At 37.8% G+C, this 26,071-nt stretch overlaps 1 protein-coding gene across 1 annotated transcript in view; it reads left to right on the top strand.

Annotated features, from left to right (window-relative positions):
- Window positions 1–26,071, top strand: part of LOC110046715 (conserved oligomeric Golgi complex subunit 1-like) — a 99,442-nt gene that overhangs the window by 60,752 nt on the left and 12,619 nt on the right. Inside the window, exons 14-20 of the mRNA XM_089296032.1 lie at window positions 12,409–12,490; window positions 12,597–12,702; window positions 18,720–18,866; window positions 19,554–19,819; window positions 20,834–21,079; window positions 21,612–21,728; window positions 21,861–21,980. Coding sequence (XP_089152158.1) covers window positions 12,409–12,490; window positions 12,597–12,702; window positions 18,720–18,866; window positions 19,554–19,819; window positions 20,834–21,079; window positions 21,612–21,728; window positions 21,861–21,980 — 1,084 coding nt within the window. The remainder of the gene's footprint in view (window positions 1–12,408; window positions 12,491–12,596; window positions 12,703–18,719; window positions 18,867–19,553; window positions 19,820–20,833; window positions 21,080–21,611; window positions 21,729–21,860; window positions 21,981–26,071) is intronic.

Genomic DNA, 26,071 nt, shown 5'->3' with positions numbered 1-26,071 from the left:
TCTGTTAATGTACTGTGTAGGAATGGAGTCGTGTGTCTTGCACACTGTCCCCACCCAGCTACTCCTGCGGTGTATTTGGGTATAAGCCCGTTCTGTCCATCAAGACGAGGACTGTATTTTCATTTGTTCTTGAATTTAGAGATGCTGTGCTTACACCGCACCAGTCCAGGAAAAGTGAAACTGGATGCGTCTATCCGACAACTTCAAGGCCACGACGTCTGAATGTCCCCCCACTTTCCCGCTCTCCCATCTCCCTCTCTACTGGCAGATGACAGAAAGTGATTTCCATTCTCTTTGTTTGTTGTTTTTTTTAAGTGTTGTAATGTATCCTTAGTACGTTAGTATGCCTCGTACAGTAGTGTTCTTGTTATCTAAGCATTTTAAAGGATCCTTAGTACATTAGTACACTTAGTACGGCAGTGCTCTTCTTATCTAAGTATTTTAAAGGATCCTTAGTATGTTAATACACCTAGTACGGCAGTGTTCTTGTTATCTAAGTGTTGTAATGTATCCTTAGTATGTTAGTAAGCCTAGTGCGGCAGTGTTCTTGTTATCTAAGTGTTGTAATGTATCCTTAGTACGTTGGTACACCTAGTACGGCAGTGTTCTGGTTGTCTAAGCATTTTAAAGGATCCTTAGTACATTAGTACGCCTAGTACGGCAGTGTTCTTGTTATTTAAGTATTTTAAAGGATCCTTAGTCCGTTAGTACGCCTCGTACAGCAGTGTTCTTGTTATCTAAGAATTTTAAAGGATCCTTAGTACGTTAGTACGCCTAGTACGGCAGTGTTCTTGTTATCTAAGTATTGTAATGTATCCTTAGTCGGTTAGTACGCCTCCTACGGCAGTGTTCTTGTTATCTAAGTATTTTAAAGGATCCTTAGTACGTTAGTACGCCTAGTACAGCAGTTTTCTTGTTATCTAAGTATTGTAATGTATCCTTAGTACGTTAGTACGCCTAGTACAGCAGTGTTTGTGTTATCTAAGTATTTTAAAGGATCCTTAGTACATTAGTACACCTGGTACAGCAGTGTTCTTGTTATCTAAGTATTTTAAAAGATCCTTAGTGCGTTAGTACACCTCATATGGCAGTGTTCTTGTTACCCCAATTTCCTCTAACCCCCCACTCTAACCATACCAACTGAATGAGCCCCAATTACGGCTGTGTTCTAGTACTCTAAGCAATCCAGTCCTTGACTCTAATTTAAAAAGCATTGGAAATCTTAGTACCTTTAGTACGACATACTAAGAAGTAATTCAAAAAAATGAATCCTATTCTGGGCATGAGCATATGCAGTTATGTAAACTTTACAGAATATTCAAAGGGGAACCTTCCCTTTCAATGGAAGGCAGCTTGTGGCCCAGAGCTTGTGGCAATCGATTCAAGACTTGAAGCGTTGTTGCTGCAATTCGTGCAGCAGCACTCCGGATCAGTAATATTTTCAGAAGCCGCTTTTTCTAGTATTCATGTCTTTTTTTATTTTATGAATGTAGATATTGTTTAATTGAGTGCTGGCCATTTGACTAAGTGTCCCGGTCGTTTAAGAACTGGAACTGATTTAAGAACTAGAACTGTTTTCATAAACAGATCACACTTGTTTGCTTGCTCACATAAAATATCCTGGAAATATCCAATTAAATTGACTGAAAGGCCACAGGATCAACTCCCCTCCTCCTCATGTTTAAGGTTACTGTTATTAACTACTTTACAGCTCTGAGATTACCTTAAGATGTTTTTGGGGGGCTTAGAACCTTAGTCTCTTCTTCTATAATCACTCTAAATTTTCAGTGCGGCATGAGAGTAATACAGCCAGTGATGTCACAAGGCTGTTTTGGCCACACCAAATTTTGGGCTCAACCAGGCAACTTCGAATGGCAGAAAAAACAGTTTTCGCTTACTGTATGCAGAAAAAAGTTGGCAGTGTTTCCAAAATTTCATTCAGTGGCAATTCAATTGTTCAAAAGTATTCTAACAGGGAATTGCAGGGATTTGTGAGCAGAATCGGTTATTGCAAAAGTAAAAGACTGTATGAAAAGTTTGCAAGTAGTTCAAACTTCATATGCTTGGTGAAATGATTCTGTCAATGATAACTTTCCAAAGTTTTCCAAATGGAATAAATGTTAGTTACAGAAACACTGCTTCTGAAATTTATTTAGAATTTATTTAATTATGTTGAAGGCTATGAAGTTTGTGTTTCTCTGTATTTTGCTGAATGAAAACTGTAGCGTGAAAGTTAAGCTCATGGAAACCAAATTCATTCCTCTTTTTTTTTGCAAAAACAAAAGATTTTTTTATTGGTTACAACAAAATAAAATTACAATGAACATACTTAAAATAAAATTACAAGTCGAGCACTATCTTACTTACACTATAGTTGGACGTAAGATATGGATAGAATGCATTAGGGTCAGAGGCATCTCATGCAAGAATCTTTCTCTTCAGACGATTTTCAATGATCCGCTTTTGTTCTACCTTTATAACAAATTCGTCTATGTTGCAATGCTTAGAGTACATTTTCTGATAGTATAAGTGATATTTTGCAAGTAATAAGCGGTAATTAAATTTCACAACGCTGTTTTCAGAAATATATATCACTATTCCAAACAATATCTCATGAGACTTTGGGGAGAAAGTACAACTGAATTTTATATTGAACAAATCGACAACTTTGTTATAAAAGTCTTAAGTAAATTGGCATTCAACAAAGGTATGAAGGATCGAGTTTGGCTCTTTACAGTATAAACATTTGTTTTCGTCTTGTAAACGGTAGGTACATAATTCCTTCTTGGTAACAGTTAGTCTATGAATCAGCTTAAAGTTAGATTCTCTCAATTTATTTTCACGACATGTTTGTCCAATAGGAGTAAATTTTGACTTCCAATCGATGTTATCTAATTTTAATTCTTTTTCCCATTTTTTTTGGTCCAGTGGCAGTACAAGTACTACCATTAATGTAGAGCCAGTAGTAGTACTTACACTTCATTTTACAAATCCACTGTTGGATATCAACATCGAGAAATTCCTGGGGGATCAAGACGGAAGAATACTGTTAATTGATGCTTATCTAAAGAAATTCAAATTTACACTATGCAATATTTATGCACCAAACAATGCTGCTCTTCAGAAAGTATTTATTAAAAATCCTAGTGAGATTCTAATCTCAAAAGCTGACATAAGTAGTCTAATTATAGGGGACGACTGGAATGTCACTCTTGAGGCTATTGACAAGAAAGGTGGCATTCAATGGAAACCAACCATATACCAAGGTTTAGTTGTCAAGTTTATGAAGAAACTAAATCTCGTTGATATTCTCAGAATCAAGAACCCTGGCAAATGGTGTTTCACCACAGGCGGCCCAGACGTTGAATACGATTAATACTTGACATTATGCTGTTGGCAATTTCGTTACAATTTTAGCCGTTTATAAGACAATGTATGAGAATGCTTCGAAAATTACTCTAAATGCTACATGTAGAAAATGATTTGAATAAAATGGCGTGCCTTATGTTTGCATTGCAATATTTTAACGTCTCTGGGTTCCTGGAGGTGGTTTAGAGCCATTTAGGCGAGTTTTACTTTCTGGCTGTTTGCTTCCCCTAGAGAGAAACGAAAGGCAGGCGACCCACTGGCCCGACGGCCCACACTCAAAGCTCCATAAATTCCACAAAAATGGTCTAATCTCGTCAAAATTGCCTCATGGCAGCCGTCGATAACTCTTCTTCCCATTCGCTTTCTCCCGACTGCAGCAAGAGATGGCAAAGAGTAACTGACCAATGCCCATGCCTCTCGATGGTTGGAGGCGACTTTGTCACGATGGTGAGGTCATTAAGCTAGAAATTCAAATCCTGTGGCCAAGATAATCAGTTACAAATCGAAAGGGAGCAGAAATGGAAAGCAAGAGCTGAAAAACCAGCGATTCTCAGGCGGTTAAGATAAACTTTGGAACCTTGGGAGAAAGCGAATGGGAAGAAGAGTTATTGACGGCTGCCATGAGGCAATTTTGACGAGATTAGACCATTTTTGTGGAATTTACAGAGCTCTGAGTGCAGGCCGTCGGGCCAGTGGGTCGCCCGCCTTTCATCTCTCTTTAGGGGAAGCAAACTGCCAGAAAGTAAAACTCGTCTAAATGGCTCTAAACCACCTCCAGGAACCCAGAGACGTTAAAATAGCACAATGCAAACATAAGGTAAGCCATTTTATTCAAATTATTTTTTAAACATTGCATTTACAGTAATTTTCGAAGCATTCTCATACATTGTCTTACAAACAGCTAAAATTGTAATGCAATCGCCAACAGCATAATGTCACGTATTGATCGTATTCAACGTCTGGGCCGCCTGTGGTTTCACATATGAATCAAGCACACTAAAAATGAAATCACGAATTGATTTCTTTCTCATCGCCAAACTTTTCACTACTAGAACTAAAAGTGCAATATAGAGACTGCAGTTGCACGCGATCATAAGGCCATTAGACTTTCCTTGCAAATTGAATGTAAGAAAAAAGGTCCAGGATTATGAAATTTAATAACTCCCTACTTGATGACGAATGTTTTGTTGATTTGATTACAGAAAATTACCTGATTAAATGTAGAAAATATGCATATTTGAACAACCCAAAGCTGAAATGGGAATTGACTGAAATGGAGATTCGAAGCTTGACAATCCCATACGCTAAAAATAAAGCAAAAAATGTAAGGAATCTCGAAAGGTGGTTTTAGTCACTAGAAGAGAAAATAAACTCCAGCGTGGATGGCAGTACTGATACTGAACAACAAGAATATGAACGTGCCAAAACAGAATTATGTCGCATTTACAATGAGAGGGCAGATGGTGCTATCCTCCATTCAAAGATAAGATGGATTGAAAGTGGCGAAAAACCTAGGAAATACTTTTTTAACATGGAGCAAAAGAGTTATAATAAGAAAACCATCACCGAACTAACTGTTGCAGGAGGAGCTGAAACTTCAAATGATGATGATATCCTTGCAGAAATTCGTGATATTTACAAAAATCTTTACTCCTCAGACATGGGAAGTGATTTTGAAAAGTCCTTTCATGATTTTACTGAAAATCTAAGTATTAACCTACCGAAATTAACAGAGGACAAAAGGGATGCCCTTGAAGGAAAATTAACATTGAAAGAATGTCGAAAAGCTTTGATGTGTCTTAGAAGTGGAAAATCCCCTGGCGAAGATGCCTTTACCATTGAATTTTACAAGTTCTTCTTTGAACTGATAGGCCAAGAATTCCTCGACAGTATTAATGCAGCATTTGAAGACAATGAATTAAGTATCTCCCAGTGCAGAGGGGTGATTACACTTATCCCCAAAGTGGACACAAATTTAAAAAATCTATCGAACTGGTGGCCCATCACGCTTCTTAATGTTGATTACAAAATTGCTTCAAAGGCCATTGCAACCAGAATAGAAATGGTACTTCCACTTCTCATTAACTCAAATCAGACCGGCTTTGTCAAAGGGTGCTATATTGGAGAGAATATCCGTTTGATAAATGATATTTTTGAACAGACTAAAGCTCAAAACAACCTGGGAATTTTACTTCTGCTAGATTTCAGAAAGGTTTTTGATAGGGTGGAATGGAGTTTTATTCAGAAAACTTTAGACTTACTTAATTTCGGAAACAACATTAAGCAATGGTTTAAGACTTTCTATTCTAATACTGAAAGCTCTGTTCTCCATAATGGATATACAACAAACTACTTTAAGTTATCAAGAGGTGTTAGGCAAAGCTGCCCCCTTTCCCCTTACGTTTTTGTATTGGGAGCAGAGATCTTGGCAGCAAAGACAGGAAACCAATATTGAAGGTATAACGATTTTTTGAAATAGAACATAAAATAAGTCAGTTCGCAGATGACTTATCTTTATTTTTACAGAATATTGCTTCAGTTAATAGTGCAACCAAAGTACTTTGATTATTTGGCAGCATATCTGGACTTAAACCTTAATTTGGGAAAAACAAAAGCAATTTGGCTTGGATCGTGGAGGCACATGGATAACAAACCCCTTGGCCTAAATTGGACAAATGAACTCGTACGCACTCTTGGAATTTATATTTCATATAACAAGCAAGAAAACAACAAAGAAAATGTGGTGAAAAAAATTGACAATCTCACCATCAAACTTGATATATATGGTGAGGCTGTAAACTCTCCCTTTCGGCAAGTGCCTTATTGCAAAAAGCCTGGGAATTTCACACATAGTTTTTTCGGCATCTATGCAGGACATTAGTTCAGAGGAAACCTCTAGAATAAAGAAGTCCATTTTTAGTTTCATTTGGAATAAGAAACAGGACAAAGTTAAGAGAGATGTCATGTGTCAAGACTATGTCAATGGAGGATTGCAAGCTCCTGATCCAAACTTTCTTTTCAAATCTTTACGGCTGGCCTGGAAACTATTAATCAAGCTATTAATATCTGAGGAAACTTCCATAGAACCTTGGAAATCCATTCCAACTTAATTTCTTCCAGAAATACAGTGGACTGAATTTTCTTCTTAGCTGTAACTGCACTGTATGACTCCAAATTTTTGGAGAAATCTGGAATTCCACTATTTTATAGACAAATAATGACCAATTTTCTTGCTATAAGGAACCTGTATAAATGTAACAATGGTCAGGATTTGATTCTCTTTAACAATAAGGATATTCTAATCAATGGAAAAAGGTTTTTCTTACCAAAATGGAAAGAAAAAGGAGTTGTTCTTATCCAAGACGTCCTGGATAGTGATGGCAAACCGTTAACATTTAGTGCATTTCAAAACAAATTCAACGTCAATCTAACTTTCTAAGTTATTTCCAGGTTGTTTCAGCAATCCCTAAGCACCTATTACAAAAAGCAGGATCCTCAGTTAATACAAGAGAGAGTTTCAAGACTGGTGAAACAACGTTTTTCTTGACTCCGTCTTTAAACATTGACCTGCATAAATTCAGTCATCATGTTATGCATACATGCATGCATTGAGATTAAACTATAAATTTCTGATAAGCTTAATGTTAACTTGATATAAATCTTTTCCCTGTTTTTTTTTTAACAACCCAAGCGCAGCTGACTTTGTCCTCTGCAGACCATGGAAAGCACTGAAAAAGGATTTAAAACTGCTTTAATTTTAAACTCAAATGAAACTAGAGTCAGTGTAAAATTTTTGCTGTGGAAAAAAGCTAAAGCTTTAAGGCACATTCCATTCAACCAAAATTTCGGAAATTCCGGTTCAAAATCAAAAGGAAAAGAAAGTTTCCTGAAGTTCATTTCAAAAATTTCAGTCAACCTCTCGAGGTTGTCCTTTTTCCCAGGAATTTGGAAATCCAGAAATTTTCTGTTCCATTTGGCATTTCCACCTGCTATGAATCGGCTCTAGTTCCTCTAGTCATGAATTTTGCCTCAACCAAGGCTACAAGATGGCAGCGAGTTCGCACTACACAGGATGCAAAACAATCTGCTACAGTTCAAGCCTGTTCTTGATTGCCTATCCTCCAGAAAAACGTTAGGATCTGCTTTTATATATTTCTGGAAAATTGTGGACTGGCTGTTCCAAATTTCCTGTAGGCATTTGCCCAGTTTGCATACTCTCTATGAGAGTATCAACTATCACCTTGAGAGCAAATCAAGAGCAAATAATTTAATTGTTTTAATAGAATTCTACCTGAAATATACTTGAAATGAGGGTTTCAAATAATTTCACTGCACGCCATTGCGCCATTAGTAGAATTCTACTGGTATACTAATGCAAATACTGCAATCTGATTGGCTGAGCCATTGCACACTATCAGCCATTAGTGTGCAGTTGCTTGGTGTGGTCGACAAAATGTCAACGTTTTCATGTTTATCCGAAGTTTCGAAAGAACATTTAGAAGCAAATGAATAATTCTATTCCTGAGGAGACTAAGAGAAGGACATTCACGGTTTCTTGAATTTAAAAAAAGTTGAATTTTTTGAAAGAAACCGATAAGTGTGCGCACACAACTGGAAATGGCAAATTGACAATTCAGTCTGTACTAATTCTCTTAAGTGTGAAGTTTAATACTAAGACCAGGTTCATTTAGAATTCTACTAAAACAATTAGTTTATTTGCTCTCGATTTCTATGTGGTCATAGTTGATTTGGCCTTTGGCCTCATCAACTATCACCTCATAGAAATCTCAAGCTTATAATCTAATTGTTAATTAATATACAGTGGCTTGGTGTGGTCGACAAAATTGCAACATTTCCTCATTTCTCCGAAGTTTTGAAAGAACATTTAGAAACAAATGAATAAACAAAATTCCCTAGAAGACTAAGCGGTGGGCATTTAGGGCTTCTTGAATTAAAAAAGCTCAAAAGTTTTCAAAGAAACTGATAAGTGAGTACAGTCAACTCCCGCCTTGCGGACAACTCACTATTACGGACACTCCACTATTACAAACAGCAGCTAAATCCCCAGTGAAAGTTACAGACGTTTGACTGACACAAACTCCCGCTATTACGGACTCTCAATATTACGGACTTACGGACACTTTATTTGGTCCCAACGTCACAATTATTGTTTTCTCTCTCGTTATAGCGGACACCAAGCAGCATCTTGGAATATTTGCACACATATTAAGTCTATTTTTTCTGCTTTTTGAGATTGTCCTTGTCTGTTTTGGTCGATTTCTGCTTCTTCTGTCCATCAACCAAAATTCCTTTATCTTTTTCTCTTAAGGCCCTCTTTGCAGTCTCACTGCCATGAATAAGTTCATCCAGTCTGTCCAAATATTATAATATAAAAATTTTCTCGCATCCCGCCATTACAGACTCTCGCTATTATGGACACCAAATCGTGGTCCCGAGGGTGTCCGCTATAACGGGAGTTGACTGTACACAACTGCAAATGTCAAATTGACAATACATTCGAGTCCGCGTGAATTCTCTTAAGCGTGAAGTTAATAGTAAACCAGAAATAATTGGAATCATTATTTAAAGGAAATTTCAGTTAGAATTTTACTAAAACAGCTAGATTATGAGCTCGAGATTTCTATGAGGCGATAGTTGATGAGACCTTCAGCCTCATCAACTATTACCTCGTAGAAATCTCAAGCTCATAATCTAATTGTTAAATAGTCAATGAGACACAGCCAAGTTGACTATCACTCACAGAAAATGAGAACGAGTAGTCTTAATGTTCTTTTAAGTAGAAATTTACCATAGTCTTGTTAGTTTGTGTGTTTGTTTTGTGCAATCTAAGTGCATGGACTCACTTGCGAATTTTTTGCTTCCATTGTTTGGACCTAGTTTAACAAATTCAATTCCACCTTCTTCTTTGATCTATTGTTGTAACTTTTCCATGAATTCAGGCACAATAAAATGTAGTTATCATGTTTTAATCAAATGCAAATTGTGAGATTTCGTTGTCAAAATTAATAGCGGAGCTCTGGCGGCCCAAAGGGCTGCCAAGCGGAGCCCCATACTTGTATAGGAAAGAAAAGGAAACCCATGAGTTGATTTTCTCATGGTTATCATGGCTAGCGGTATTGCTCGTGGGCACGTACGTACAACGACGATGGCAGAGTTGCCCAACATGGCAGCCATACTCCAAATAATAGGTTGACAGAGACATGCAGCCTTGGTTTACCGTGTACTTCCTTGATATTGGACATCCATGTTATGATCAATTGACACCTGTCAAAACAAGGTATCCGCTGACCAGTATCGTGTGACCATATCGTAGGCTCAAGTTTACAGCTCCTCGAGTTCACATGTTTTTTTGAAGTTAACCTCTGACCAAGTGCTGGTTATCGATTGGGTTAACCATCGATTGGATCGCGGGCTCATATTAGGTTAACTTGTTGGAAACAGGGCAGGATTGTTCGGAAGCCGGTTAATGCTAACCCAGGATTAAAAGTTAACTGAATTATAACTTTTTTTTCTATACAAATGTTTTTTGCTGTTTTGTTTTTTGTATATGGTGATTATTAAGAGGCTGTCTCTGTAAGAACCGAGCACTGATTTTACTTCGAAAATTCTATTTTTCTCATAAGCTGGGATTTCGAAGCCCTTACCTAGTCAATCACTAAAATGAGTTTTATTTCATTAAAAATTCCAATTGAAGTTTTCTAGGATTGATTGAAGTTCGGTCCGCTCGACACAAGTTTCATGCCCGCCGAAACTGTAAAAATAGCACATATTGCCGGCGCTCTAAAAAAATAATATTCGCTCAAAAGTCCCAATTCTTTTTTTCAACTATAGATATATCATAGCAGTTTGTTTAGCCATGTTGCAATTATAATTCAACGTTGTTCCTTCAACAGTTAAAAGAAAATTTTCTACCCATTAAATCGAGTTTTGAACCAAACCTGAAAATAGCTTTACTTTGCAGGCACGTTTTAAAAATGTGGCACCTGTTTGAAACTGCTGAACTACATGAATAGAAAGTATAAATGTCCCTTAATTTAAAACGATAATAAAATTTGTCTGCCCACTAGGTTTTCAAAACTAATGACCACTTAAAGTTCAGGAAATTTTGAAAATATTCGCCTTCGTAAAGTGCTCCGATAATTCCCGTAAATATCTTACCTGGCTTCAAGATTAAAGTTCTGGTCCTTTGTAGCGATTCTTGAAACCTAGGTAGCATTAAAACTGCCAGCTTTTCCTTCCAACTGTAGGTTTGTACACAAAGTAGATTTATACTTTCCTCATCTGTGTCCAGCATGACCATCACATACTTCGATGTTCTTTGTAATACTGACCATTGTTTTCCTCGAAGCCGGTTTAATCATGTAGACTCCTCTTGAAAGGTTTGTAGAAGCACTGTTTTGGACAACTTTCGGCACACATACATGTATGAACAGTAAACGGTGATTCGGGAAGCCAAGGAAGGATTGATAAATGCCAGGGCCATTTTGTGTTTACAACAAGTGATTTAGTTCCCAGTCTTCTCGTTATACTCACGGGAAGAAATTTCCTGAACTTTAAGTGGTCGTTAGTTTTGAAAACCTAGTGGGCAGACAAATTTTATTATTGTTTTAAATTAAGGGACATTTATACTTTCTATTTATGTAGTTCAGCAGTTTCAAACAGGTGCCACATTTTTAAAACGTGCCTGCAAAGTAGAGCTATTTTCGCGTTTGGTTCAAAACTCGATTTAACGGGTAGAAAATTTTCTTTTAACCATTGAAGGAACAACGTTGAATTATAATTGCAACATGGCTAAACAAGCTGCTATGATATATCTATAGTTGAAAACAAGAATTGGGACTTTTGAGCGAATATTATTTTTTTTTAGAACGCCAGCAATATGTGCTATTTTTACAACAGTTTTGGCGGGCATGAAACCTGTGTTGAGCGGACCGAACTTCAATCAATCCTAGAAAACTTCAATTGGAATTTTTAATGAAATAAAACTCATTTTAGTGATTAACTAGGTAAGGGCTTCAAAATCCCAGCTTATGAGAAAAATCGAATTTTCGAAGTAAAATCAGTGGTCGGTTCTTACAGAGACAGCCTCTTAAAACTCAAAACAGAAGGCCAAACAATAATCATACAGAAAACCTCACTGTAAAGTTTCAAGACTCAAATCAAAATTCTACCTTTTTCTGGATTAGCTTAATCAGGCTTTGAACAACCCGGCCCAGGAGCTATGCTTTTAGGCTGGCCTCAATCTATATATTATAGAAATTTATTCTAACAAGGAAATTTGGTTTCTCTGTACATGAGTTCAGATGATGTTTCAGCTTGCAAAGAAAGTCATGTTCATTTGTATCATCTGATCACTCATATACACGCTATCACTTGTTAATTACCCGCTGACAGAATAAATCAACCCTGGAAATTTGTGGATGATAAACCGGTTGCTCATTTGCATAAATCTCATCATCATACATACAAACCCTTCAAAATCTTTTTGACCACCCCTGCATATGTATTACATGAAACATGTTTTGTTTCAAATATCACGAGTTGGCTTAAAAGCCTTTTGATTTCATTTGAGTGTTTAGCATCGCAGCTATGACATGGCTAGAATGATGTACATTTCAAAGATATGGAAATTTCATGAGGAATATTTAGAAGATCCCACAAACCCAGGAGAACTTTGTCTGAAGTCTATTTTGTCAAAATATCAGAAGATTTATAACACTTAATTGATTTAAAAATCAAAACACATAATTTCATTTGAGACTAGTTTAATGATGCTTTCTCACTGAGACAAATTAGATATAGCCAAAGGTGCCATCAGAGTTTTTATGCCAGCTGGCAGATATCTTTTTTGGATAATTCCAGTGAGGCAGCCACCAGTTCTAACATACCTAAGAAGAATACTGTGATGTTGCACTGACAGTATCAGTTAGTCGCATTTGAAAGGCAGGAAAATGGTTTTTGATAAACCAAGGAAAATTGAAACTTTAACTCATACAAATCTTTTATATCTTGCTGCAGGTTACAGACCACATGTGAGGGCATTTCCATCTGTGATATCCAGAAAGAATATTCAGCACAACTGTGCAGAATGGATTTCAATGTGAGTTGGTTAATAACCTGCATGGCAGGCATTTAAAGGAGAAGGAGGAGAGGAGAGGGTATAATTATGGCTTAGTAATCATTTCTTTTTAATTTTTAAACTAAAGGTGTATCAAGGATGTCACTGCTGGAGTCAACAATTTGCTTAAATACATAGGTAGCCTCAAAGGCTTGGCCTCTATACGAGATGCTGTGTGGGACCTACTGAATGAGGTACCTTGAAGTTTAGTGCACCTTTTTTTTAATTTGTGTCTGTCAAGGCAAAACCTAGTCGCAAATTTGCGACTACTCTCGTTTTTCTATTCGCAAATAAGTAAAGTTGAGTCGCAAATGCGGCTGTATTGGTCGCAATTTTGAGCCCTGTTTATATGGTTTTTTACCTCCATTAAGTGGCCAGCAAATTATCTTTCCAAGCAAAATGGTGACAGATGATATAAGGTGATAGCTGATAACAAGAAAACAAGAACTGCAATTTAATCTCCACTATAACAAGTCACAAGCCATGTACACATGCAAACTTTTCACATCCGACGCTATACAAACATGACAATAGCTAACAATAGATAGAGCTGGCCCACTGTTTTGTTACAACCAAAATCTGTACAGGAAAACCTTATTACTGCTGTACTGGAAATCTACAAAATCCTTGCTCCCGAAGTTTTGATTTTAACCACTGAATTGAGAACTCGTCTCCTGTGAAGCATTACTCGCATGGAATTTCTAAACCATAGCTGGCCCCTCTGTTTACGCACTTGCCTTTCACAACAGCTCTTCCTGTGTTTGTTGGCCTCTTGAGAAATTTTGTAAGCCACGGGGCCATAAGCTTGGGAACATGTCCAAGAACTGTTTCACCATTTAATTTATTCTCGTGGATGCATTTCCTCCTAGACCTCCCACCTTCTCTTTTGCGGACAATTGCCACAGCATTGTGATCAACCATGTTAAGTGGCTCTCACTTGAGTTCATATTCATCGCCTATCTCCAGTGTCCAAATTTCTTGATACTCATGGTACCATCTTATGAAAGAATTCACCTGTAATCCGGTTTCGCTTGTTGATTCCTTTTCTGCCATAATCTTCTCAGGCCAACAGAATGAACTTTGGACTGTCTGCTTACTGGTTTACAATGATACTGTAAATTTAAGCCACATACATCACATAATGCATTTCTATCCAAAGCAACATTACTGTCATAAATTTTCCCGTGCCACTCCAATCATGTAAAGTAATGGATAAAAGAGCGGGAAATTGTTTCCTTTATTAAATTGCAATCAATGTGCCCTGTCATTGTGTAGCAATAACTCGCAATGATGCCTACTGATTGTAGCTCTCATTTGTCAAATTTGCGGCCAGGAAACAAGTTATAGATGTTTGAATTGTGCCAAGCCAGTCTGCAACAGATCAAAAAGTTGTTCCGTTCCTGCCTCTGAGGAAGAACCTGGATGGAAGCCAGGGCATGCTGTGTCGATATGCACTCCGTGTACAAATTCAAAGCTTAAACCTTGCGTCGAGGAACAGTCAGCTACACCAAGGGGAAGCAATACTACAAAGGCAAAGGCAAAACAAACATGCTCTGCAACTTCCCAAAAGAAGCGTAAATGCCTTGCTATTTCAGAGAAAGTTAAAGTCCTCGAGTTTGTAAAGCAGAACCGTAACCTTGGATCAAGGAAATAAGCTGACCATTTTGGAATAGGCAAGATGCAGATTCAAGCAATACTGAAAAACAAGGAGGTGATCATGGACACCTTTGCCAGCAATGAAACTCCAAATCACGCAAAAAGAAAATGTTCATCCAATTACTCAGATGTGAATCAGGCTGTGTGTGACTGGTATACAATGTGTAGAAACTCTAACATCCCTGTTTCCGGTTCTATGCTCCAAGAAAAGGCGACGTTCATCACAGAAAAACTGGAGATTTCTGATTTTGTCATTTCCAATGGCTGGCTTGAAAAAATTCAAGCAGAAGTACAGCATCTGCAACAAAACGGTCACTGGGGAAGCAGGTGACGTAAGTAAGGAGACTATGGAAAGCTGGAACAAGCATGCAAGGGAAATTACAACTGGGTGGAATGTGCATGATGTTTGGAACATGGATGAGACGGGTTGCTTTTGGTGTGGCCTCCCTGAAAAAAACACTAGACGCCAAGGGAAGATGGTGCACTGGAGGGAAAAAAGCGAAGCAACAATTAACATGGGCATTTTTGTAAATGTGGAAGGGAAGAAGGAAGATCCTGTTGTTTGGCACGTTCATCAGTCCGAGATGCTTTAAGAGCTTACAGTCGCCAAGCCGGCCATACAACTGCTCCTATTTCGCCAATAAGAAAGCTTGGATGAATACAGAGATCATGACAACAATTCTGTCGAAGTTAAATCACCAGTTGAAGTGCCACAATAGACATATCCTTCTGTTTATGTATAATGCTCCTTGTCATCCGCAAACTCTGTCCGGACAGTTTTCAAACATCACCGTTCTGTTTTTGCTAAAAAACACCACTTCCAAATCACAGCCACTAGATGCTGGTATAATCGCCAATTGGAGGGTCCTTTACAGAAAGCGAATGCTGCAGTACGTTTTCTCTCTAGTTGATGGTGAGAAAAACGCGTCCGAAATTGTCAAATCCATCAATGTTCTTATGGCCATTGAATGGGGGAGACAAGCCTAGAACAATGTTTGCCAAGTACTATCACAGTGCTTTCAGAAGACTGGTTTGTATCCCCGAGATGAACCAGTCAAGGACGACCCTTAGAAGGAGAGGAACTTGCCAACTTGAAAACTATAATGGATCGGATGCTCTGTGGAGAAGTATGTTTCCTGTGATGATGATACCGCAATCTGCGCCGGCCTGATTGATTCATCTAACCTAAACTGGAGGGAGGAGGTCAGAAGTGAGTTGCTTGATGATGATCTGGACGTTCAATTCATTTCACAAGACACCTCAATCGACGACGACTATAACAAGGAATTAGAAGAGCCATCAATCAAGAGCCTTGCAGAAGCCTTGCACATAACTGACCAACTCTGGCACTTTGCCCAATTTAATGGGTACCAAGACCTTGCCCTAGCTGAAGGAAAGGCAAATGACACAATCTCGTCATTACAACTTCACACCCCAAAACAGCAAACAGCATTGACGGATTATTTTAGATAAATCGTCCGTGAAATATCTTGAGCTAAATTTTTTCACATACTAACTGTTGATGCAAAAAGGCCTTAGAAACTTGTCAATGATGTTTTGCATTTTTTCTGTACATTATCAACCCGCAGAAATACTGTACATTTCAACTATGTACCCTCTGTGTTAGAGCTAGAACTATGCATGGGCTGGAAATGCACTTGATCTTTTGTTTTTTATTTATCTTCATATATGTTCACTTTTTAAAAGCATTTTGCTATATAGAGTCAATAGAATCATGTTTACTGCCGTTCCTATCCGATTTATATTGTACCTCTATTAAGTGGCCAACCTCTATTAAGTGGCCACTTTTCAAAATCCCGAGGGTGGCCACTTAATAGAGGTTGGACTGTATTTGATCACATGTGTATTCTGTATTTTCCCACGTATAAAGTTTCCCACTACATCTGAGAAGACCCTGAAAAAGAAATGAAATGATCTCCCGCATGGACAGCTTGTCAGTATAAAATCCACAGTAACATTCAGACACTTGAAAATTGGCTTAAATGAATTCTGCGACTTTTTCTTAAAGCCATTTTCGAGGTCAATAGAATAAAACATTTGCATAATTAGTTGAAATTGGAATACTACAAAGCGTGACTAATTTGTACATTCACACTTTTCACAAAAACATGTTTGTGGTACGGAAACTTTGTTTGAACCATAGACGCAAAAAAAAAACTATAAAGAGCTATACATAGTAAAACTGATTTTTTGATCATGCGGAGTAGAAAAACATTTGGTTACATTTTGGAGTGATTGCATTCAGATAAACGAAATGTGAGAATTTGGGCCTTGTATTGAATTTGGATCAGGTCAAATTATTACTGAAAATTTATTCCACAACACTTGCAGATAACAAACAACAAGTAATAGCATAAGACCTCAGATTTTAGTAGTTTTTCAGATAAACGTAATTCAGACTAACTGGATATTCATGATCTTTTGCAATGCCACTGCAAAAGTATGTGTGAATTAATACATAGGGATAGTGCCACTGATGTGACTTCTTTGCAATCTGACGTGAGATTTGAGACAACATATTCTGCGTGATAAAATGATTTCTCAGAAATGGAACCAAAATGAAACTGATAATGCTTTTTTGCGTAGTATTGTGTGGCAGTACAATAAAATAACTTGTTCCATATTGGGCCACAAATTTACAGTTAAAGCATTTTTCATTGTAGCAGAAATGCCCGGTACACATCCCCACCATTAACCTCTCCTCCATTTCTGATTCACAACATCTTTGATGTGACGAAAAAGAAATCAAAAGATTATTATTCACTACTTGTCACGGAAAAAACACAGCCTCCTAACATTATCCATAAATGGAAAAGCGATTTTAACCTTTCGGATGATCATTTGAGAGAATTTTTTCTGTTACGTCATTCTGTTGCACTCAGATCTTATGTTAAGGCTTAACAATATACTCTACACAAATAAAAAATTATTCAAAATTGGTTACAGAACAGGCAATGTTCATACTTTTTGTGAGGTCGAGCCAGAAATGTTGTACCATATCCTTTACCAATGCCCTTACTCAAGGCGATTTTGGAACGATTTTAAATCTTATTGGTTCCTTTTATCAAATCAACAGGTTTGTCTTTCATTGCAGAATGTTATATTTGATGCAGTATCAAAGCAATGCCCTTCAACAAAATTACTAAATTACTTTGTTATTGTTGGAAAGCTGTTTTTGTGGGACTGCAGAAGAAACCAAATACATCCTAAAATTAAAGGTTATCAAAACAAAATAGCTAAAAAAATGTGAGACTGAACGTAAAATCAATAAGAAGGATTATTTTGAAAAAAAATGAATATTTAGCCCTGGCCAGAAATTAAATTAATATGTTGATAGATTAAATACGTAAGTAACTAAAGAAATAATTTAGATTGTTTGCTCTCTGTAATCACAAAGTGATTCATTCATTTATTTTTTTGTGTCCTTTGTTCTTGTTGTCTTTTTTCTTGTGTAGTTTTCTTTTTCGTCACTTGTAGTATAACATAAGCCACTGATGTAAACTCAACAGCCATTTATTAATTTTAGCCTATTTTTTTTTTCTTTTTTTTACAAATTGATGTACACCTGAATGGAAATAAAAATGTGAAGGAAAAAAAAAGAAATGCATGGTCAGAGTGTCCGACCAGGCTAAGCTTTTGCCTGTCAAAACCTTAAATTTACTGGACAATTGTCTGATGACCGACTTATTTGCAGGCTTGTTTATAACTACAACATTTCAATTATTTTTCTTCTTCCTTATGCCAGTTTGGTGACAAAGTTGTTTTTATTAATGATACTTATTTTCTTTGAGCATCCTTGATTGACTCAAACAATTTTAGTTGGAATTATTTTTTTTTAACAATAAAGTTGACAATTACCTGTGATAATACATTGTTCATGGCTAGTCTTAAGCAGGTCTTTTGTTTCGCTAGGGTCCTTTCTGCGTGGCAAACTTATTGGGCATCGCGCCCAAAATCCGGTTTGCTAACAAAATGATAACAGCAATCTTGCCTTATATCGCATAAGGATTCCCAACCGCACAGATTCATGAATGAAAATTGACAATAAAGTTGACAGTTACTTGTGATAATACATTGTTTGTGGCTAGTCTTACACAGCACTTTGGTTTCGTCCTCGCCAAGGGACTCTTCAGAGACCTTTCTCTTTTTTTCTTTCCTGTAATATCTAATTGGTCAGGTTGGTACCTACACTGTAAGCCTCTATTAGTGAACAAAATTAGATGTCTATCACATCAATTTTTTTTTTGGTATGGCAGTTTCCAAAGAGGTTGCATTTTGATGCTAATCAACAGAAAAGAAAATTTACATTGTATTGATGGAATTCAGAACAAACAACTTTTACCTTATCTAGGCTAGGTGTAAAGGAAACCTTCCTAGGAGATTAAAGGGTAGAACCACTTGTTGAATACATAATTTTGAAAGGCAAGAAGAGACATTAAGTAGGTGGGAATACCACTTTTGATTTAAAGATAGCTAGCAGATCTTTATAAATGTTTTTCGATTATTTGTTTTCCTGTCTTAAATTTCCCTTCAGGTCACCACAGAGATAGCAGGCATGTCATCATCAGCAGGCGGCAGTGACCACACCCTAGACTGGTCAACTCTTTGTACCCAAGTATTGGGAAGGAATTTATCCATTTGGGATGAATTTCTTCAACCCCTCTTTCTCTCTAGAGCCAAGGTATACTGCCTACACTGCCCATGATTGTGTCATCTTTCTTTATTCAAAGAAAGTAAACCATTATTGAAGTGAATGAGGCTTAGCAAAGTGTTGCTGCAGCACAGAGATTGATATGCAAGCGAGCTATAGTTTCTAATCAAGGTCATTAGAAATATCATTCTTCTACACTTGTGGCAAGTTCCAGATACATGAGCACATTCAGGAGTTGCTTGCAAGAATGTTTGCACAGTCAAATAAATTGCAGTAACTTGAATTAAGCATGCACAGTTATGATTGCTTCTATGGTGTGTTTTTCATTACCTTAGTTTGTATATCAAATGGTATACCAATTTCTATAGGAATGGATTTACTGAGAAAGGGCTGTTCCTGACTGAGATGAGCTAAGGAATAATGTACATGTAACTATGCACAATACGAATGAAACAAACAAACACCAATCTGTAGCTTTAGCAAGCATAGCTGAAACAACCTTTGATTCAACTCTTATCATAACTTGGGATTAAATGTCTGTTTCACTGATGCAGAAAAACTTCACCGTTGTCTACCGTGGCTCTGACATTTTCACCTTCCCTTTGTAGTAACTCCTCTAGTTTTTCCAGTTGTTGAAAAAAAAAAAGAAAAGTAATTAGTCCCTCAACCTTGCCATATCTTTGTGCAGCAATCTTCTATTCTCTATTCCCATTTTAGGATATCTTGAAAGGTCTGTTTGATGCCACGATTTCATCTTGTAAGAACATGATAACCAAATCACAAGACGACATCTCTGACTCTGACACCTCTGCCACTGATGCAGCTGTGCTCTGGGAAAGGGACATTGCCCAGTATGTGTGGCAAGAGAGTCCAAATGATGTTCCTAAACCCATGTGGGGATCACAGAAAAAGGGTGCAACACATTGTGAACAGGAAAGTGGACTTACACTTAAGGCCCGTGTCTGCACTCCTGCTGTACAGAGGTAGTATACACAAATTCATCATTTAAGACAATATTGAGGACAATATTTTGATACCATCAGTGTTCTTCCAATGTGACTAGCAAATGTTATTTTCCAATTTTTATCCATAACTTTTGAATTCAACCAATGGACCTTCATGGCGATACAGCAGCCATTTTAAATTCTATTGTTTCAAATACATGTAGTTATTATGGGATGCACAGGAGGAAAGTCGTTATGTATTTGCCACCTGAGCATCCCATAATAGCTATTTGAAACAATAGAATTCAAAATGGCTGCCGTATATCGCTGAAAAGGTCTATTGTAACTAGTACCAATTGTTTCTATATGTGACGCTCTTCCTTATGTCAGTGGATGATATTATTAAGTTCTCTTCTATAGAGACATACTAGTCTCAATGAAATAGACATGTATTGTCACTATGATTATCACATCACTTAAATAGTAGCCGGAAGTAGGAGTAGGAGTATCAGTAGCAGTAGCAGTAGTATTAGCACTAACAGTGGCAGTAGTAGTAGCAGCAGCAGCAGCAGAAGAAGAAGAAGAAGACGACGACGAAGACGAAGACGCAGTAGCAGTAGTAACAGTACCAGCAGTAGCAGCAGTAGCAGCAGTAACAGTAGCAGTAGCAGTAGCAGTAGCAGTAGCAGTAGCAGTAGCAGTAGCAGTAGCAGCAGTAACAGTAGCAGTAGCAGTAGCAGTAGCAGCAGTAACAGTAGCAGTAGCAGTAGCAGTAACATACAAGTGTAGTAGAACAGTTTAAAGTAATCAGGCAATTACCTTGGTTTTGATTTCTGGTTTTACTGTGGTTTGAGATTGACTGAGTAGTTTGATTGGTAAGTAATTGGTTCAGTTTTGGTTTTATGACACTCAAATGAAAACCACTCTTACTAAATATGCTATAATCTCATTACAAAGATCACAGTTCAGTCACACTAGAATGACAATAGCAGCCATTGTAAGTTACTCCTGTATACTGAAAGTGACTCTGATTTTCTTCTGTTCACCTTTCAGATTGTGTAAAGCAGTTGATGACAAATTAGCAGCAACTCTTGAAGATGCCCAACATTTCATTTTGGATGGTCAAAAAGCTCAAGGTCCTGAGGTCACCAAAAGAACTTCAGTGATCAAAGTCTCTGACTTATCCTCTCTTACCAGAAATAAGACAAGTTCCAACGAAACAGACCCATTTGATCGGTTCGGTGATTCTTGCCAGATCCAATCTTTTCTTCAAGAAACCTGTTTTTCTGCATTCAATCAGTAAGTGAAAGAGTGAGAATGTTTACATTGATTTGTTGCTCCTTGCATAGATTCTAAGATATGGGGCTAAAAAAATATTGATGCCTGCAAAAAGTGAAGATGAGCAGCATGAATAAGTCAAATGAACAGAGGGCACTGTTACTAAAGTGAGGAGGGTGGCAAAGAAGCCTTAATAAAAACACCCAGGGCATGAAGAAAAGTACCAAGTCTGGGAGGCATTTAAATAGTATGCTTAATGCCCCTAAGTTGTTGCAAAGATGTAATATTTTAGGTAAGGCTGATAATATATGTCAGGAAGGAGACATTTTGACTCAAGTGTAGCAATAAAAAATGATAAAAAAGAAAGATAATGAACAATTTTTTATGCGTGATTACTTCGAGTGGCATTTCTGTAAGCTTTGTTTATGTGTGCTTGCCAAATCATGCCAATGAACATAGTGGTACTTGTTTAGTAATAAAGTGCTTTTTGGAGACAAAACTTATCAAAAATTATCACACAAAACAATCTCAGAGACATGCTTTTTATCTTTAGGTTATTGCAGTATATTGATGGTATAATAACCAGTCACAAAGACAAGTTATTGTTGAATTCAGACAAAGTTCTTGCAGGGAAACCACACTCATTGTTCAACACAGTCTGCATTGACAGGTAATATCATGAGATTCATTTAATGACTTAGCACAATGTGTTCCCTGTGTGTATATTGGTCAGGAGTTCCAACCTACATTTGTGATTCTCTCGTTAACCCCAGTATGTTGGTTGACCTTTTGTCATTCACAGAGTTCTGTTCCTTGGTCGATTGTGTCAGTCTTTCACTGAGCAGTGCCCCAATATCAAGCTTGTTATGGGAGGAGGAGGAGGAGGAGGAGAAGTGGAGGGTAAAGTTAGAGGAACACCAAGGTTGGCATTGCTCGATTAAGTATTAAACAGTTATGAATCGCTCCATGCTTTACATGTTTTGTGGTTAGATCTCCAAGGTCCTAACCACAAGGCTTTTGTTTTATCGCGGAGCTCTGCCGGCCTGAAGGGCCGCCAAGCAGAGCCCGATACTCATGTAGGAAACAAAAGGAAACCCATGAGTTGATTTTCTCATGGTTATAATGGCTAGCGGTATTGCTCGTGGGAACATAAGCACGACGACGGCCACGACGACGGCCACGACGACGGAGTCGCGCAACATGGCGGCCATACTCCAAATGGTAGGTTGACCGAGACATGCAACCTTGGTTTACCGTGTACTTCTTTGATGTTGGACATCTATGTTATGATCAATTGACACCTGTCAAAACAAGGACCAGCAGCACGTGACAATATCGCGGGCTCAAGTTTACAGCTCATCGAGGTCACGTGTTTTTTGAAGTTAACCGCTGACCAAGTGCTGGTTTTTAATTGGATCGTGGGCTCGTGTCAGGTTAACTTGTTGGAAACAGGGCAGCATTGTTCGGAAGCTGATTAACGCTAACCCAGGATCAAATGTTAACCGAATAAGAACTTTTCTCCTACACAAATGTTTTTTGCTGCTTTGTTTTGTGTATATGATGATTATTAAAACTCAAAATAGAAGGCCAAACAATATACAGAAAACTTCAAAATTCTACCTTTTCCTGGGTTAGCTTAATCGGGCTTTGAACAACCCAGGAGCTACGCTTTTAGGCTTGCCCAAATCTATATATAACTTATTCAAATAAAGATCTGAGATGACACCAAAATCAAGCGCATTTCCAATGCTCATTGCATTTGACAGAACGCAGTTCTAATGGCGAATTGCCTAAGAATTCGAGACCTGTGTATCTATCTATCTATCTATCTATCTATCTGCCTGTCTGTCTGTCTGTCTGTCTGTCTGTCTATCTATCTATTAGGGAACAGCAATTTGGCGCCCCCCCCCCCCAAAAAAAATTCTTCAGGGGCAAATGACATCATGTCCATGCTCGTCGCGTCTCCATGTGCTCGTCACGTCTCCATGTGTTAATCTGCTGTTACCGGCAAGTTGCGTATTTGAAGTTTGAAGTTAGAGTTATGGCGTTAAATGACCTTGTAGCTAAGATTTATCGATGTCTTCAGGAAATGTGTACGACTTTTGGGACAAACACAAAGGTTCAGTTTGCCTGCCTGTTGTCTACTGTCTTGTCTTCAACCAAAAACCAACACTGTTTTGTGCGGAATAAATCGATGGAGGAAATGTGTCGTTTCACTTTGCTGGCTTTGATTTCTGTGCGCAAAATATATTACTTTAACTTACCAAGTTGTCTAGCTTGTTATAGTGGGTTAAATGAATGGAAAGAGAAGCCGCACATATAACTAGAGAATGTAGGTATGTAAACAAATACCTAGAAAGAATGTTCAGCCAGTTAAACGGCTTAGTGAATAACAGTTTATTTATTTTACGTGAATGTAAATGATTATGTTGCTATTAATTCTGAGCCTGAATTATGAAATTGTGCAAACCAAACCGACAGGTTATGACAGGTGTGGCTGACGTAGTTGCCCTAAACATAAGTTTTGAAGGGATTTTGCTTATGATCTTATAGATGATGATGAAAAAGTAGCTTCTTCTAAACAACATACCCAATTCAAGACTAGAGCACAAAAATCATATCCCATTTAGGACCAAAATGGCCAAAATCGATACCCTATTTATGACCAAAACGGCTGAAAAACCATACCTTTTGGGGCCGCACATACCTATATAGCCCATATAAGGGAGCACCCCCCCCCCCCCGATGAAAAATGACGATTTTAGCAGTAGACAGAGGTTGAAAGTTAGCTAGTTCAAACCCACTCATGATCTTTGATTACTACTAGTTATACATATAAGAGAGGTTTCATCAGCAAACTGGCTCAGTTTAATTTCCCTCTTAAAAAGCTTGATACCTTGAAAGGTTTTTCGTCGTTTTTTGGAAGCTACAACAGTATCTCAGCCACCAGAATAAGGAGAACACACCTCTTGACAAAAGTATTTGTTTTGTGTTAAGGCCATTGTTAAGAATGGATTTCTGTGCATTACAGTAGAAGGTTTGAACCCAGTGCTTTATGCTATTGCCAAAGTCATACCTTGACAAGGTTTGTTCAATAACCAACCATTCAACTGTGTCAAAGGTTTGGAGCAAAATGCCATGAACGTTCTGTAATTCAGTTTGCTGAAGAACGTCATTTATCAATCTGATATTTTGACCAATGAATTTATCTTTCATGAAGCCGGATTGGTCACAATGCAATAAAGCGGGTAGGACTTCTTTAATTCTTGATACTATAGCTTTTGAAGCAATTTTATAATCCATGTTTAATAGAGTGATTGGGTGCCAGTTTGATAGCTCAAGGAGGTTGGATTCGTCTTTCAGGAATAGTGTAATAACTCCTCTCCTCTGATAAATAGACAATTTCCCATGGAAAGAAGCTGTGTTGAGAATTGCAAGCAAATTTGGCGCAAGAAGCTCAAAGAACTGAACATAAAATTCAACTGTTAAACCGTCTTCCCCAGGGGGCTTCCCATTACTGAACGTTTTGAGAATCTGACAGCAACAACATACACTTTATTACGACATCATTACGACATTCTTCAACAGTTAATTCACCTTCCAGAGTATTTTTATCGACTTCAGACAAATGCGCCAGAACAACATTTGCGACAAAACTTTCGAAGAGTTCTTCGGAACCAGAATATTGAGAGGTATACAGATCTCCGTAAAAGTTCTCACTTTGTTTTAGTATTTCACCATTGTTGATGACTGTTTTATTTTCAGAAATCTTCAGTTCAACTATAATTTTTTGTGTAAAAGTTTTGGCCTTCAAGTCAAAGAAATACTTTGTCGGATTCTCGCCTTGTTCCATCCATCTCAGTTTAGATCTAAATATTGCACCCTCACCTCTTTGATCATACTAGTGTTGCAACTCTCTTTTTCAGTTTATCGAGCTCTGACTGTTTAGACACCAAATCCATCTGGGAGCCAGTACGGTTTAAAATTATAGTAATAGTAGCAGTGCAGTAGCAGTAGCAGTAGCAGTAGCAGTAGCAGTAGCAGTAGCAGTAGCAGTAGCAGTAGCAGTAGCAGTAGCAGTAGCAGTAGCAGTAGCAGTAGCAGTAGCAGTGTTACACGTTGATCGAATGATTTATTATTCAAGAAACTGCATTATACATACTCATTATGCATACATAGTGCGTGCCGATGTGATAGAATGTGCTGATGCATCTGATTACACGTGCATATTACTACATGTGCAACAGCAGTAGCAGTAGCAGTAGCAGTAGCAGTAGTAGCAGCAGCAGCAGTAGTAGCAGCAGCAGCAGTTGTAGTGGCAGTGGCAGTGGCAGTGGCAGTGGCAGTGGCAGTGGCAGTGGCAGTGGCAGTGGCAGTGGCAGTGGCAGTGGCAGTGGCAGTATACTTTATTTAACCTCGGATTGTAGAGTAGCTTTAACAGCTAATGTCTCCGAGCATTTCAACAGCACAATGGGCAAAGACCAGACCACAACACCGGGAACTTCGTGCCCTGCTCTTTACGATAAGTGTGTGGGTTCTTTAACGTCCCCTGCTGACCATAACAGTGAAGATGCAGGAGACGGGGCCTACGGTTTATCGTCCTTATCCGAGAAGACTAGAATATCTAACCATTTGCAGATGTCATTGCAAAGGCAGTGATGTGTCTATGTTTTCTAAATTCTCAACATATAATCTTGTGGGCCTAGATTTATTTTTTTGCAAGTGGAATAATAATACCTTTCAATTCGATCTTGATTAATTCCCATCTTAAGCGCTCATCTTCAACCACACTATATTTTACTTTAATCATTGGATAACTGTTTTCTAATTAGCGTTAAAAACACTTGATCTTTCAATAGAGAGTTATTAAACTTCTAAAGGCCCGGGTCAGGCTTATTTTGGGTTATTTTTACCCCCAATCTGACTGCTCTGTGATTATTAACTATTGAAATTTTGATATCAGCCATGGAGACAAGGTGACCCCATGATTTTGCAATAAGAAAGTAATCAATT

Source organism: Orbicella faveolata, unplaced genomic scaffold, assembly GCF_042242905.1.
Source record: "Orbicella faveolata isolate gen_17 unplaced genomic scaffold, um_ofav_v1 contig_26, whole genome shotgun sequence".
In the NCBI taxonomy this organism is placed as follows: Eukaryota; Metazoa; Cnidaria; class Anthozoa; order Scleractinia; family Merulinidae; genus Orbicella; species Orbicella faveolata.
This window is presented reverse-complemented; position numbering and strand designations above follow the sequence as displayed.